At 50.5% G+C, this 13,780-nt stretch overlaps 1 protein-coding gene across 4 annotated transcripts in view; it reads left to right on the plus strand.

Moving 5' to 3' along the window:
* Nucleotides 1-13,780, plus strand: part of Abcc1 (ATP binding cassette subfamily C member 1) — a 134,944-nt gene that overhangs the window by 20,002 nt on the left and 101,162 nt on the right. For all 4 annotated transcript variants that reach the window (XM_033758457.1, XM_010610766.3, XM_033758458.1 and 1 more), the window contains exon 2: nt 13,170-13,346. In XM_033758457.1, the coding sequence (XP_033614348.1) occupies nt 13,170-13,346 (177 nt within the window). The remainder of the gene's footprint in view (nt 1-13,169; nt 13,347-13,780) is intronic.

Raw genomic sequence — 13,780 nt, forward strand, 5'->3', positions numbered from 1 at the left:
GAAAAAAAAAAAAAAAAAAAAAAAAAACACCCACAAAAACAACAAGATTAGTTTACATGATGTGGTCTCTCACTGAGAAGAGGAAGTGTGTTGTTGAGTTTTTTTGAGGAAGGTATAAGGTCCTTCAGGTGGAAGGTGAAATTACTTAGTGTCAGAATGACCTGGGGTCTTTCTTTTATTTTACTGGCTTTATAATACATGACTTATGTATTGACAGTGTACAGCTAAGTGGTTTCTGGTACTGTATTCCCAGAGTAGTCACCACAGTCAGCGTTGGGACATTTTTATGTTCTCACTTCCCTGTCTGGGTTTGAGACCTGGTTCTGGTGCAGTGATCACAAATCTCAACTATCCTGCATTTCTGTTTGCGGGTGGAGGCACATTCCGGTGTCTATGGATTCCTGTGGCACTTTAAGTCTCCCCCAGGGACCCTGTAGCAACTGTGAGTGAGGAAGCATCCAGGGACAGTGGGGACTGGCGGGGTGTGTGTGGAGGGGGAGTGTGGTCTGGAAAAATGGTGCATAAAGTAAACAACCTGAGATTGGGTCCTCAGAAATTGCCAGCATTCCGTGATTTTTGGCCACTGTGTTGGACAGTGCAGATTTACACAGTTTATTCTGTTAAAATTTAATGTTCTATGATAATATGCTATGGTACTTCCAGAGTCATGACCCTCCTGGAATACATACGCCTTCCTCTAGGGAAACTTGAAACGTGAAATTGCCGTGAGCACTACCGGCTTGCTGTTTTTCATTGTTTTTCTGGTCTCAGCGTTCAGCTCCTTGTCTATAAACCTCACCTGAACCTTTTCCTTGTTTTCTGTGCCTTGAGGCTTAGCAGTCATTCAAAGGAAAGCCCAATCTGTCTGAGGGTGATGCCTTCCCTTGTTTTCTTTAGCTTATTCAGAAGCAGTCCCTAAGGGAATTCACTGGGTCGTTGTTTGCGGTAGCAAAAGATTGGCCGTGACCCAAATGGCTAGCTGTTGGTAGGGCTGAGTAAACAGTGCGCTCCACCCCTGGCTGGAGGCAGCAGGGACCAGGGACAGGGAGGGGGATGAGTGGGCAGAGCTCCTGTGTGCACACGAGGGGCAGCCGCAGAGGTCCGTTTTTCAGGTGGAAGCCTCAAGACATGGTTGGCTTACTCTGCCTGTTCTGAAATGGGAACCGGGCTGGAGGTGAGGCTGTGGCAGAGACTTGTCCAACTCATACAGAGACTATGTCGGAGCGTAGGTCTGGATGCATCCAATCCTCGGCCCCTGTCATGGTCTCTGAGCCCCACCCGGTCCATCTCCTCCCTGCCCTCCTCTTTCAGTACTGTTGAGACCTGCTGGCCTCTGTATTACTCAGAAATGCCAGTCATAGTCCTGCTCCAGGATCTTTGCGTTTGCTGTTTCTGGTGCCTGGAGCAGCCCCTCCTTCCCCTGTGACTATTTGCCTCAGGCCCTTGTTTCTTTCCTCTGATCCTTTATTCAAACATACATCCTCAGCAAGTCTCCTCCTCTGAGCTCTTTTCATCTAACACACTCACACATGTACTTGTGTGTGTGCATGTGTCTGTGTGCATGCCTTTGTGTGATCTCCTGTCCTTTATCTTATTTACTGTCTGTCCCTTCTCCTTGGGTTGTCACTTCCAGCAGGGCAAGTCCATTACCCTGTTGGTAACTGCACGACTCTCACTCGAGGGCCAGTGCTTGGGATGAACGCGTGTCCTGTTACTGCCGCGTTAGATGCACCCCTGTGCCTGGCCTGGCACTGGGCCCCATGAGCCCCGGGTTTGTGACTGGGGGCTTGGTAAAGCCTGAGGGTCTAATAAGAGGAGAGGTGCCTGGGGGGAAGTGAGGGATGTGTAGGAACAAGGACAAGTGGGAAGGGCCCTCCTGGGTCCCTGCGGTGCTTGGGAGAGTCAGGTCTGAGCAGGTTGACAGGCCTCCCACTGTGACATCTGGGTGCCCATGGGAATGCGCAGCTCGGTTGTCCTTGGTGCTGGCAGTCCCGAAGGACCGGGCCTCTGTCTGCCCCTTTCCCCTGGAGCGTGGCTCTGCACCTTGGGCAGGAGGGGTTGGGGCCCCTGCTGGGCAGTGCAGGGACCCCTCAGGGCTGCACCCTGCCTCCATGGGTGTTGGGTGACGGTCTGGACTCGGCCCTCCCTTTCCACATTTCTGGGCTTTATTTTTAGTTTTGATGAGTCAGGGCGAGGGAAGTGTCAGCCCAGCTCAGCATCTCGCAGAATGGCTTTGCTGCCAACAGTGCTGCTGTCGCTGCCTTTCCCCCGCCCTGTACCATGCCACTGGCCGCATGTGGCCCGTGCTGTGTCAGGCAGCTGGATGCAACTTCCGTGCGGTGTCTGAGCAAGCTCAGCATCCAGCAGCCCAGCGTGCCCAGCCCTCACTGCTGGCTGCTCCATGCTCCTTTGCTCAGCGCTTTTTGGCTTCCAGGCTGTCTCAGGCTTGCTTGGAGACCTGCGCCTGGGCTGATGCCTAAAATGCTTCCCCCTTTTTTTCCAGTGCCAGTGGTTGAGCCCAGGGCCTTCACCCTGAGCTGCAGCTGCAGCCCCCGCCGCCACTTTTTTTGGTACTGGGGATCAAACTCAGGACCTTGTGCTTGTGAGGCAGGCACTGTGCCACTGAGCTAGATCCCCAGCCCCAGCCCTTTTGAGACAGGGTCTTCCTGAGTTGCCCAGCCTAGGCTTAAACTTGCGATCCTTCTGCCTCAACCTCCCAGAGTATTAGATATGTGTCACCAAGCCCAGCCACCTCCTCCCTCCTCCCCTTCTCCTTGGGATCAAGCCCAAGACCTTCACACTGAGTTGTGTCCATAGTCCATATATATATTTTTTTAATTTTGAGATGGGCTTACTAAGTTGTTAAGTTGCCCAGGCTGGGCTGGAACTTGGGAATCCTCCTGCCTCAGCCTTCCCAGAGTGATGGGACTATACCACAGAAAAGACCTTCAAAAGTAGCCTATTCCTTCTGAGCCTGGCCCTTTGCAGGCTGTGTCAGGCAAAAGAGCTTGTGAACTTGGAGCCAGCCTGCCTGGGTTTGACTCGGGCCCAAATGACTTGTGGCTGGTTTTCTCCCATCTGTTTTGTGTCTGTGTCCCTTACTATAAAATGGGAATAATTACAGTGTCTTCCTCCTGGGGTTGCCAGGATGGTAACCCATGAGGGCCCACATGTTCAAGAAGGGGCTGTAATTCTTGTGTCTCACTGCTGAACCATCAGTGGTTCAAGCTGGTAGGAACATGTTAAACCCAAACAATGCCTGGGGTGAAGTTGTGGCTTAGTGAGAGCTGCCATTTTGTTGTTACTGCCACTCTTGTCAGCCAGAGCTGCCGTCCGGTGAGGCTGCATCCTGTGTCAGCTCTGCACGCTGTCTCTCGTGCGGGGACTCTGAGAATGAGACTGGAGTCAAACCGTCCTTCTGGCTGCAGGTCCCCTCCATTTGTTTGTTGTCTCTCGTATTCTTCATCTTTGTGCCTTTCCTGCTTTCTCTCCCTCTCTTCTCCTGGGCTTACACCTTCATTTCTGAAAAGCTGTACCTCCCCAGGTGCAGGTGTTGGGAGCTGGGTCCCTGCCCCACCTGCAGACTGTGCTGGTGTGGTCTTCTGAGGTATAACTGGTGTTCAAGGAGTGCACATTTAACATGTACAACTCGAAGAGTCTGGAGGTAAGAATGTACCTGTAAAAACCATCGCCACATTCAATGCCATAGACACCTCCTTCGCATCCCAAAGCTTCATCTCTTTAGGTATGATCCAACACTTAACATAAGATCACCTGCCCCTGAATTTCCAAGTATTCAGAGCAGCAGTGCTAGCTGTGCACAGTGCTGTGTAGCAGATCCCCGGGTCTTACTCATCTTGAATAATTAACAGTTGAACTTTGCGCCTCCTGTTTGCCCAGGCCCTGCTAACCACAATTCTACTCTCTGCCTCATTGAGTGGCGCTTTATTTTAGAGCCCATGGATAAGTGAATTTGGGCAGTATTTGTCTTTCTGTGCCTGGCTGATTTCACATAGCAGAATGTCCTCCTGGGTCAGCTGCGTCATCACAGATGTCAGGGTCTTCCTCTTTTTAAGGCTGAGTCGTACCTGTCGCATGTATGTGCTACCTTTGTACGTTCATCCTTGGGGGACATCTGGGTGGCCTGGCTGTCAGGACGGTGGTGTGACAGTGAGCAGAGGTTGTGAATTCCCTTTTGTGGTCCACGTATGGCCGGGATTGTGTTGTCGCTCACGTCCACCTGACTCAGGAGTCCTGTGCCTCTTGGCATTTAGCATTCAGCATTGTAGGGCCTGGGGATGCTGTTGTCTTTAATTCTCAAGGAAATCTGTATGAGATGGGTCTTTGTCCCTTTTAGCTTTTGCTGGCAACACAGAGCCCCAGTCCTGTCCCTTCCAGTCCTGGTGCACATACAGAAGGCGCAGGCTCTTTCTGCCCCCAGGGAAGGTGCCCACAGCGAGCTTGGTGTAGGGAGTGACACCCCTCGAGGGTGCTGCCTCTCTGCTCTGGGCTTAAGTGCACAGCACAGCCCCCAGCAGAGGCAAGCTGCACACCAGTGTGAAAGACGCTTAGACTCTGCACACAAGGGAGCAGCTGGGACTCTGTGCACCACCCGGGGGCAGACTCTGAAGTCAGACCTCCTTGCGTCCCCGCTGGTGGCTGTATGGTGTTGGAGAACTTCTGTAGCCGTTCTGGTCTCCACTTCTTGCCAAGGGTATAGAAGTGAGTGTCTTACCGCCATAAGCATTGACTCAGTGGTCACTTTGTACCAGGGTTCTCTGACATCTCTCTGTTTCCTTGATGACCACGCAGCCTCTTTGCCTGCCTTCCTCCCCTCGGAGCCCCCAGCATCCCTTAACATGCACCTGAGGCAGTGCTGTGCGCCTGTTATTCGCTTGCCCATGGCTTCCTGTGGCACGTAGAATGGAAATCTACGCTGTTCACCGCGGCTCCAACACTGGCCAAGTTGTGCCCTGGGTGACTTCTTCAGCCCCACTTGGGTCCTTATTGTTGCAGTAGCCTCATGGGCTCCCTGTCCCGGGGCCTCTGCAGTGCCCTCCCTCAGCCTTAAATGTGCTCCCCCAGCTCTCTGAGTGGCAGACCCTGGACCCTTCTGATCTCTGCAGAAAATGTCCCCTCCCCAGACCTTCACCCCTGGTGCTCGCTGTCCTTCCTGGCAAGTGCCACCCTTTGTCATTATGTTTTTATTTGGGAGCTTACATGTTACATGACTGTGTGTTTTAAGATTGCAGAGACCAAGTCTGATTTGTCCTCAGATCTCCATGCTTGGCTTAGTTTTGGCTATGGTTGAATGGATCAGTGATCAAAACCTTGCACTTGGACGCATCCATCTGTCCCTTGGCAGCTGGGAACTGAACCTGGCCATTTGTGTTGTCCAGATTCACTCTCCTGCTCACTCTGTAGTAATCTGGTCTAGAACAAATGAGTCCCATTTTACACAGGAGGAGCCAGGCTCTCCAGCAGTGAGCTGAGTTGCTTTGGGGCAGTGGGATATTTGCAGTGGCTGCAGAAATTGTAGTCCTCATCGTGGTTGGAAGTGGGCGGTGGGTGTAGGCTGGATACACTGCTCAGCATCCTGCCCTGCGTGGGACAGGTGCAAGGCAGTGATCCTGACTCAAATGCCAGTGGTTCTGAGGTGGAGCCCCACTTGGGAACGTAGGTCTGCTGGGGCAGAGATGTAAGCCCAGCCCTGTGCCCTGTGTTCCTCACCACGGCCCTGGGCTACTTGCATTCTGTGGTGCGTGGGCTGCTGCCTGCTCGCAGGTTGAGTGAGAAACTTGCTTCTCTGTCCTGTGCACGTGAACCCTAAGGCTGAGTGCCTCTGGTGGGTGTCATGCCCCACAGACCTGCTGTCTCTGGGCCATGGCAGGCTGGGTGCCCTCAGTCTTGCCAAGCTCTTGGAGCTCCCAGCACTTGGTTTCTAGGTGGGGGAGACCAGAACAGAAGCTAGGAGCTCCGTGTCAGGCTCCCACCGGTTCAAATCTCAGCTTGGCCTCTTCCTGGTTTTTGAATCGAACAAATTGTGAAACTTTCTGCACCTCAGAGTTCTTGCCAGAACAGGAGGAAGTTTTAGCAGCTGGCCATGGAGGCCTGTTGGGACGTTTGGAAGGACGGACTGGGAAGACCCTGAACACCAAGCCGTTGATGTTTTCACTGGCACCCAGGAAACAATGCTCCTCCGGCTCTTTTTTCCCCAACTCAGCATTTAGAAATTTCTACCCTTAAATTCCTGCAGCTGTTTATTTATTTAAAGTGTGAAGTAGATTTATTGTTGTTATTGTAGAGGCAGTACATGCAGAGTAAAATATCAAACAGAACAAAAGTTAATAAACCCAAAACTAATAGTTGCCTGCTTCTTGCTGGGTGCAGATCATCTCCCTGGAGATCAGCTGTTCTTTGTCTTTCATGAATGCTTCTGAGAAAATGTTCCTGCCCAGTCCTCCGTGATTTATAAATGGCAACAGTGGTACATTCATGTCAAAATGCAGGCCCCGGTACAGCTCACGGTGGTGACTAGTAGGTCCCTGTTGCCAACACAAGAGCTCCTGGCGCCACAGATATGGGGACACCAAGCAATGTCCAGGTTCATAATCCATGCCCACACCTGTCCTGTGTCTTGCCTTCCCTCCTCTCCTGTCCTGTCCCTGTTCATCTGGGTCCTGGGTGGGCCCCCACTGAGTGTCCCCTGGAAGCCTCACCCTCCAGGCTGGAACGGCAGGGTGGAGGGAGGCTGGGGAAGTACCCGGGCCATGGCCCATCTGTGGCGGGCACTGCTGAGTGGGAGGGCCAGTTGTGCTCAGTCTTGTTCTTGGCTCGAGGCCCTGTCCTAGGTTTGTGCGTAGCACAAGGCCACTGCTTGCTGGTGTTCAGCACGAGACTCTGGTGGCTTCAGGATCCGACCCCATCATGAGGCCTGCACCGTGGGGTGTGAGAGAGACCAAAGACACCCAAAAGTTTCTGTAGGCAGAACAGTGGCCTCCCAAAGATGGCCATTACTTCATCTCTGGAGCCCCTGGATGTCAGTGTGTGGTGAGGGGAGAGAAGCAGAGAACTCAGCCTGGTTCTCCTGGCTTTGAAGAGAGAAGGGGGCTACAAGCCAGGGAATGTGAGCATCCTTTGGAAGCTGGGAAATATGAAGACACAGTTTCTTCCTCAGTGCCTCCGGGAGGATGCAGCCCTGCCCACGCCTTAATATTGATTGATTGATTGACTGATTGTTTGCAGTATTGGGAATTGAATCCAGGGCTTTTGTGTTGAGCTTTATTCCCACCCAAACTTTTTAAAAAAGTTTTGAGACAGAGTCTTGCTAAGTCACAGTTGCCCGGGCTGGGCTCAGACTTACTATACTCCTGCCCCAGCCTCCCAGAGTGCTAGGATTATATAGGCATGCGCCACCATGCCCAGTCCATACCTTAATTTCACCCAGTGAGACCTGTTTTAAGATTTCTGACCTCTGGAACTCTGTGTGGTACTGGTTTAAACTGTAATAGCAGCAATAGGAAACTACTGTAGGTAATTGGTTTTGAACTTGGCAGCCTCTTGAGAACTCAGTGCTTTCGCTTGACCCAGCCCAGATGTCCCACAGATGAAACCCAGAGGGTCCTTGTTAATATTTGAAACCAGCACTAGGAACCAGCACAGGGGATTGTTCCTGGCTCAAGGGTCAAGGCGTGAGCCCAGCCACATTGTCTCTAAGCATTGTGACTTTGGGTAAGCTGTCTGGCCTCTCTCTCTGCCTCAGTTTTCTTAGCTAATTGGGATCAAAACAGTCTGCCTTATGGGTGATCACGAAGATTAAATGGATTAATTTACATAAAACGCCGTAATGAGGGCTCAGCTAATGCTAGGCAGCATTGGTGTGCTCTCCATAAGAATTTAAGGTTATCTTATTAGGAATCTGCTGGTCCAGGCTTCATGTGTTTTTACTGTAGCACAAGGCAAATGCTACAGCATAGTCTTTGAAAAAATGACTCATGGGGCCTCAGTTTCCTTAGGTGTGGAATGACGGTAGAGCCGGGCCTCTTCTTGGAAAACAGCAGGGGCTGTGGCCTTCTGTGGAGGACCTGGCCCATCAGGTGTGGTCATTCAGCCCGGAGAGGGGCTGTGTGCAGCGATACCTGCACTGTCACCCTTCAGGTTCCTGGGACAGGGCTTCCCAGAGTGCAGGCCAAGTCACACGGTGAAGAGTTCCTGACTCCTCTTCTGGAGCTGACTTTTGTGGGTCCATGGTTCTCCTGAGCGGAATCCGCGTGCTGGCCTGGCCCAGCTGATCCCTGAGGACCCTCGGCCTAGGAGGGAGGCCCAGGCTGGGGCCCTCAGATTTCTACCTCATCCTTTCCCGGAGACATGGGTGAACCCCATGAAGAGAGGGCCACGTTTCCTGCTTCCCGGGTTTTGGGTGCAGTTGGATGGAGGACATCTCTGGGTGTGGCCACTGAGGGGCTCACACGAGACCCCTCATGGCAGTGCCAGCTGTGGTCAGAGCCAGCCTTGCAGCTGGCAGGGGTCAGGGGGAGTTGGGAGAGGCAGGGTGGACCTCCTGGCTGCCTTCCCCAGCAGTGAAAGTTCCTGTTCTGAGGCAGATTTCCCCTTTCTGTGTCCCTGTTCCTTGCCCTCTCTGGCAGCCACCTTGCCTTAAGCAGGAATCCAGCCATGAGCTTGCCTCAGTTTGTCCTATTGGGGACGACTTCCTCTGCCGGGTGCTCCTGACCATCTCCTTACCTGTGTCCGCGTCCTCAGGGCCCTTCTTTCCTCCTCAGCCAACTTGCCAGCCGGAAGATTTTCTTTGTCTTTTAAGCTTCTTGACACCAGCAGGAGCCAGTAGAGGTGGAAGGGGTGGGGATGGCTGTTGGTTGATATTTGACCCTCACAGCCATCACAGATTGTCTGGAGAATGCTCCAGCCCTCACAGCGCCTCCCTCATGGGGCCATTGCCTTCTCACTGGAACCTCCCAGGAGGTGTGCCGTCATGTCTGCCTCACTGGGGAAGCGATGCACCTGTCCAGTTCTAATCTACACCTTACCTAATCAGAAAGCCAAAGCTCATAGCTGGGCTCTGCCTGGACTAACCCCGAGCCCTAGGAGCAACCCTCCTCCTGCCCCAGCACTAGGGATTAAACCCAGGGTTTTTACCCTGAATCCCCAGCCCTTTTTATTTTTTGACAGGGTTTTTTGCTAAGTGGTCAAATTGCCTAGGCTGGGCTTGATCTTGAGATCTTCCTGCCTCAGCCTCTCAGAATACCAGGATTACAGACATTTGGCCCCACACCCAGCTTGGTGTGGGTTTTTATTTACAAAAACCAAACCAACCAAATGAACAAGGGAAGCTAGCAACAAATGAGGTAGGAAATAATCCTGGAGAGGGAAGGCATGGTTTTAGATTATTTGTAACTTCTGGGCACCTGCTGGGTGAGGAGGATTAGTGTCAAAGGTAGACAAAACATGGTTCAGGTCCTTACAGTATACACAGTGATAGTTACTAGTCATTGCCACAGTGAGAGGCTGAGAGGAGGAAGGATCCTTAAAGGAGGTATCTGAGCTGGAATTTGAAGGATAAATAGGAGTTTGTCAGGGAAAATGCAGCATGGAGAGAGGGTCTACCAAGAGATAATGGAAGAAACCAGTCACTTGCCTTGGCTCCGCAGAGTGCTGTAAGGGCAAGGACCAGGACTTCCTCAATCTCCAGGGCCGTGCCTTGCAACTACTCCTTTGAGTAAATGCCTGGGTTGGCACTGTGAAGAACAGTGCTGGAGAAATTGTAGGGAAGCAGGTGGGACTTGCATGCAGAAGGCGTGGGGAGCCATTGGAGATTGTTAACCACAGGAGAGAGGGCGGCAAGGTCAGTCTCATTTATTTTTAGTGTGTGTGTGTATGTGTGTGTGTGTGTGTTTGCCCTGAACACCACAGCCCTTCTTCCACCCCATCTCATTTATTAATGCAAATATTCGAGCCTGTGAATTTTCCTCACTGCTTTTAGACACACTGGAAAGGTCTTGAGTTTCTCTTGGCATAGAGAGAACAGGAAGTTAAACTACAGTGAGATACTTTCCTCTCTCACTTTGGCAGAGCCAGAGCACAGGGAGGTGGGGTATACATCGGAGATCCTGCTGTGGCGGCAGTGCCTGTCTTACCTTTAAGTGTGCACCCTCTGACCCAGCAGTTTCCCCTTTAGAAAGTTGTGTCATAGATGTGCTTGCTTACATGTGAAATGACACTTTTTCCCCAAAGCCACGTTGTTTGTTTGCAAGGGAGACCCAAAAACTGAGGCAGCAGGAGACATTTAGGGTTCATGCTTACAAAGGAGCACAGAGAGTGCATTGCTGAGAATGAAGAAATTTCACGTACAAGATCTGTTGTTAAGAAAAGCGACGTACAGAATATTGTGCAAAGTATGCTTCCTTGCATTTGATAACAGAACGGTTTGTTCTTGTTGCCTATGTATATGTTACTTTCTGGAAGGGCACCTAAGAAATTGGTAATAGTTGCTTCTAGAGAGAGGAACTGGGTGGGAGATTTTAAGGAATGAGATGGAAGACTTCTCATTTCTACTCTGGGCAAAAGAATTTCAAATGTCAAGAATTAAGTAAAACTAACAAAGGTCAGTTTCCAGTACTGCTTAGGTTAAAAAAAAGCCAAGGACAGGACAGAGTAAAATCTCCTCATACTCTCTGAGGGCGCCAAATAGATGGGCTGTATTTGGCATAGGTAGAAGATGTGAGCAGCGGCAGTTTGCCTGTGGGGCTGCTGGCTGTTACCATATGCTCTTTGCATAGTTTGCAGGAGCATTAGCACCCAGATGTATTAGCTGTTACAAACGAGAGAGAGAGAAAGAGAGAATTTATGCATAAGGCTGGGGGCTGAGTAGAGGCATGGGTCTACACAGAGTGGGTGAGTGGGTAGGTGCACGCCATGGGATAGGAACAGCTGGATAACTGGCTGTGGAGGGGCAGAGGAGGGTCAGGAGAGGAGCTGCTATTGCAACAGCCCAGGCAATGAGTAATCAGGCCAGATCAGATTGTTGAATGTCACTCATGTGAATTATGTTTCTTGTATTCATAACTCAGCCTGGTTTTCCTTCTAGAAGGGCAAATTCCTTTGGCATGAGATTTTTCTGGCAACTGTTCAGAAATTGTTCTGTGTATAATAACCTCCAGCAGCTTAATCCATTTTTCAGCTATCACCTTAAGACTTATGTGGCATGAAGCCGATTAAGATGATCAGTGTTTGATATAAATCATTCCTCTTCCTAATCAAGTTCTTATTTATGAGGCGGTCTTCTAAATGCCCAAGTCCACAAAAGCCTGAGGCTTTGTCTTTTTAAAACTTTTCTATTTATTTGTTGTTTTAGGTTTCTTTTCTTTGTGTCTTGAAGTTTCCAAACAGTCTTAGACTGTTGGCCTTATTGCTGTTCCCCTCCGCTGTTTTCTGCAGGTGAAACGATCCCCCGCTCACTTCTCACTTTCTCTTCATTAGCATTTTGTTAACCAGGCTCTGAGGCTGCTGTGGCTTTGTAAGTTTCCTTTCTCCTTGGAGCTCCTTGGTGGCCTCGCTGCGAGCCTGAGGGTGCTGGTGCAGCGGGCGCTGTGGGAGGCTGTGGTGCTGGGCTGGGACACAGGAGGTCATCGGCGTTGAAGCGTATAGCCACACGGGAACGTTTTCCCAGGACCCCCTCCCCGCTACCCCCACCGAAGGCTATGAAGCAGAAATGTGGGCCCATGTTCTCATTTTTGCAGAGAAGCCCCAAATCCAAAATTTCATGTGAAATGAGCTGATTATCAATGTTCGCAGCTAATCTGAGGTTTAAAGCATACCTAAAACTGCAACAGTGAATCATTGGTGGGCTAAATTGGCCTTGGGTTGGGGGCTCTTTTGTTCTTCACATTGATCCAGTCTGATCGCAACAAAGATGGGAAACAGACCCCACCACAGGGCAGCAGCTTTTCCCAAAGTTGTGAACCCAGTCCACAGTCAGATCAGGAATTAAACAAATTTAGGTTCTCTGATGCAGAATTCCGACAGCTGGTGGAGGTTAATTCTCGGGCATATTTACCTGATCTGGCTACGTATGTGCAGATCTGTTTATTTGTTGGCGTACCTCTTTAACAACACACAGCTTTTCATTTTATTTTGCTTTCTTCTTTTTTTTCCCCATTACTGAGGATTGAACCCAGGAGTACTTGATCACTGAGCTGTGTCCCCAGCCCTTTCTATTTTGAGACAGTATCTTGCTAAGCTGCCCAGGCAGAACTCAGTCTTGCACTTGGTGTACCTCAGCCTCCCTCAGTGCTGGGGGTTATTAATTGTTTGTTTGTTTATTTTTTGAGATAGGGTCTCCCTGTGTAACCCAGGCTAGCCTTGAACTTGCCATATATCCTCAAATTTACTATCCTTGTGACCCTCCTGTCTCAGACTCCTGAGTGTTGGATAGTTTAATGGTGAGATGTAGGATTCATTGCCTGAATTTGGATTCAGCTCTGGAATTTCCCAGCTATGAGATCCTGGGTTCGACTTTTCCGTGACTTAGTTTCCACTTTTCTTTTTTAAGTCAGAGTCTTGTTCTTGTAGTCTAGGCAGGTCTCGAACTTGTGGTGATCCTCTTGCCTCAGCCTCCTGAGTTCTGGGATTTACAGGGATGCACCACAACACTTGGCCAAAATTTTCACATTGTAAAAAAAAAGAAATGATAAAATACTTAAGTCCTAGAGTCAAAGGATTTGGTGGAGTAGGGCCTGGCACTAGAGCTGCCATGATGGTGGTGATGGTGAAGGTGACAAAGAGGGTCAGGAAGTTTGCAGTTCCCCGGACGGTAAAGTCAGAGTGAGGCATGTGACCAAAGGGTCCTCTGTGTACCAAAGAGCATGTCCCCTGGAGAGGTCCTGTGAAGCGGTGTGGTCTGTTTCTGCAGCAGTGGTACTTGCCACAAGTCCCAGGACCTTGCCTGTTCTGTGAGGTGAGACATGAATCACTCTGTTCCCAGCTCTTGCTTCATGGTCTTCCTTGGCAGCAACCTGTACCCCACTGGGCATTGGGGTGCAGAGCTCTGGTCTGCCTCGGGCAGCCCCACAGCAGCTGTGCTGAGCCCCAGGAAAGCCCTGCTTCCTGGTGGTGGTGGCGGGGTCCCTAAGCCACGCTGTCGTGTGTGTCTGCAGGACTGGAATGCCACATGGTACACCAGCAGCCCCGAGTTCACCAAGTGCTTTCAGAACACCGTCCTCGTGTGGGTGCCTTGCTGCTACCTCTGGGCCTGCTTCCCTTTCTACTTCCTCTATCTCTCCCGACATGACCGGGGCTACATCCAGATGACACACCTCAACAAAGCCAAAACTGTAAGTCACCTGGCGTGCCACTGGGGTGGTGGGGTGGAGGGCATGGGGCACCTGAATGGGCTTTCACGGACCCTTGGTAAAACTCATGTTTTCCTGTCATTTAATTGGCCCTATGTTCCTTTTTCTTGAAGGCAGAAGAATAATGTGGTAGATAAAAAATGGAGCTTTGGAAGTTCAAACATATATTCAAATCCCGGCTCTGCCATTTTCTAGTTCTGTGACCTTTGACACATTCTTTAACTTCACCAAGCCTCTGTTTCCCCACTCGTGCGGTGGAAATGATAGACGTGTTGTTTAGGGATTATCAAGAAGTTATCAGAAAGTCTTCCTAGTTTCTTTTTACTTTGTACTTTAATGCTTTTATTTTGAAATAATTTAAAACTGTATGAAAATTGCAAGCATAATAGCAGAGCTACTGACTGACCCTGTATCAG

The sequence above is a fragment of the Fukomys damarensis genome, unplaced genomic scaffold, assembly GCF_012274545.1.
Source record: "Fukomys damarensis isolate Sample0158 unplaced genomic scaffold, DMR_v1.0_HiC HiC_scaffold_34, whole genome shotgun sequence".
Taxonomy (NCBI): Eukaryota; Metazoa; Chordata; class Mammalia; order Rodentia; family Bathyergidae; genus Fukomys; species Fukomys damarensis.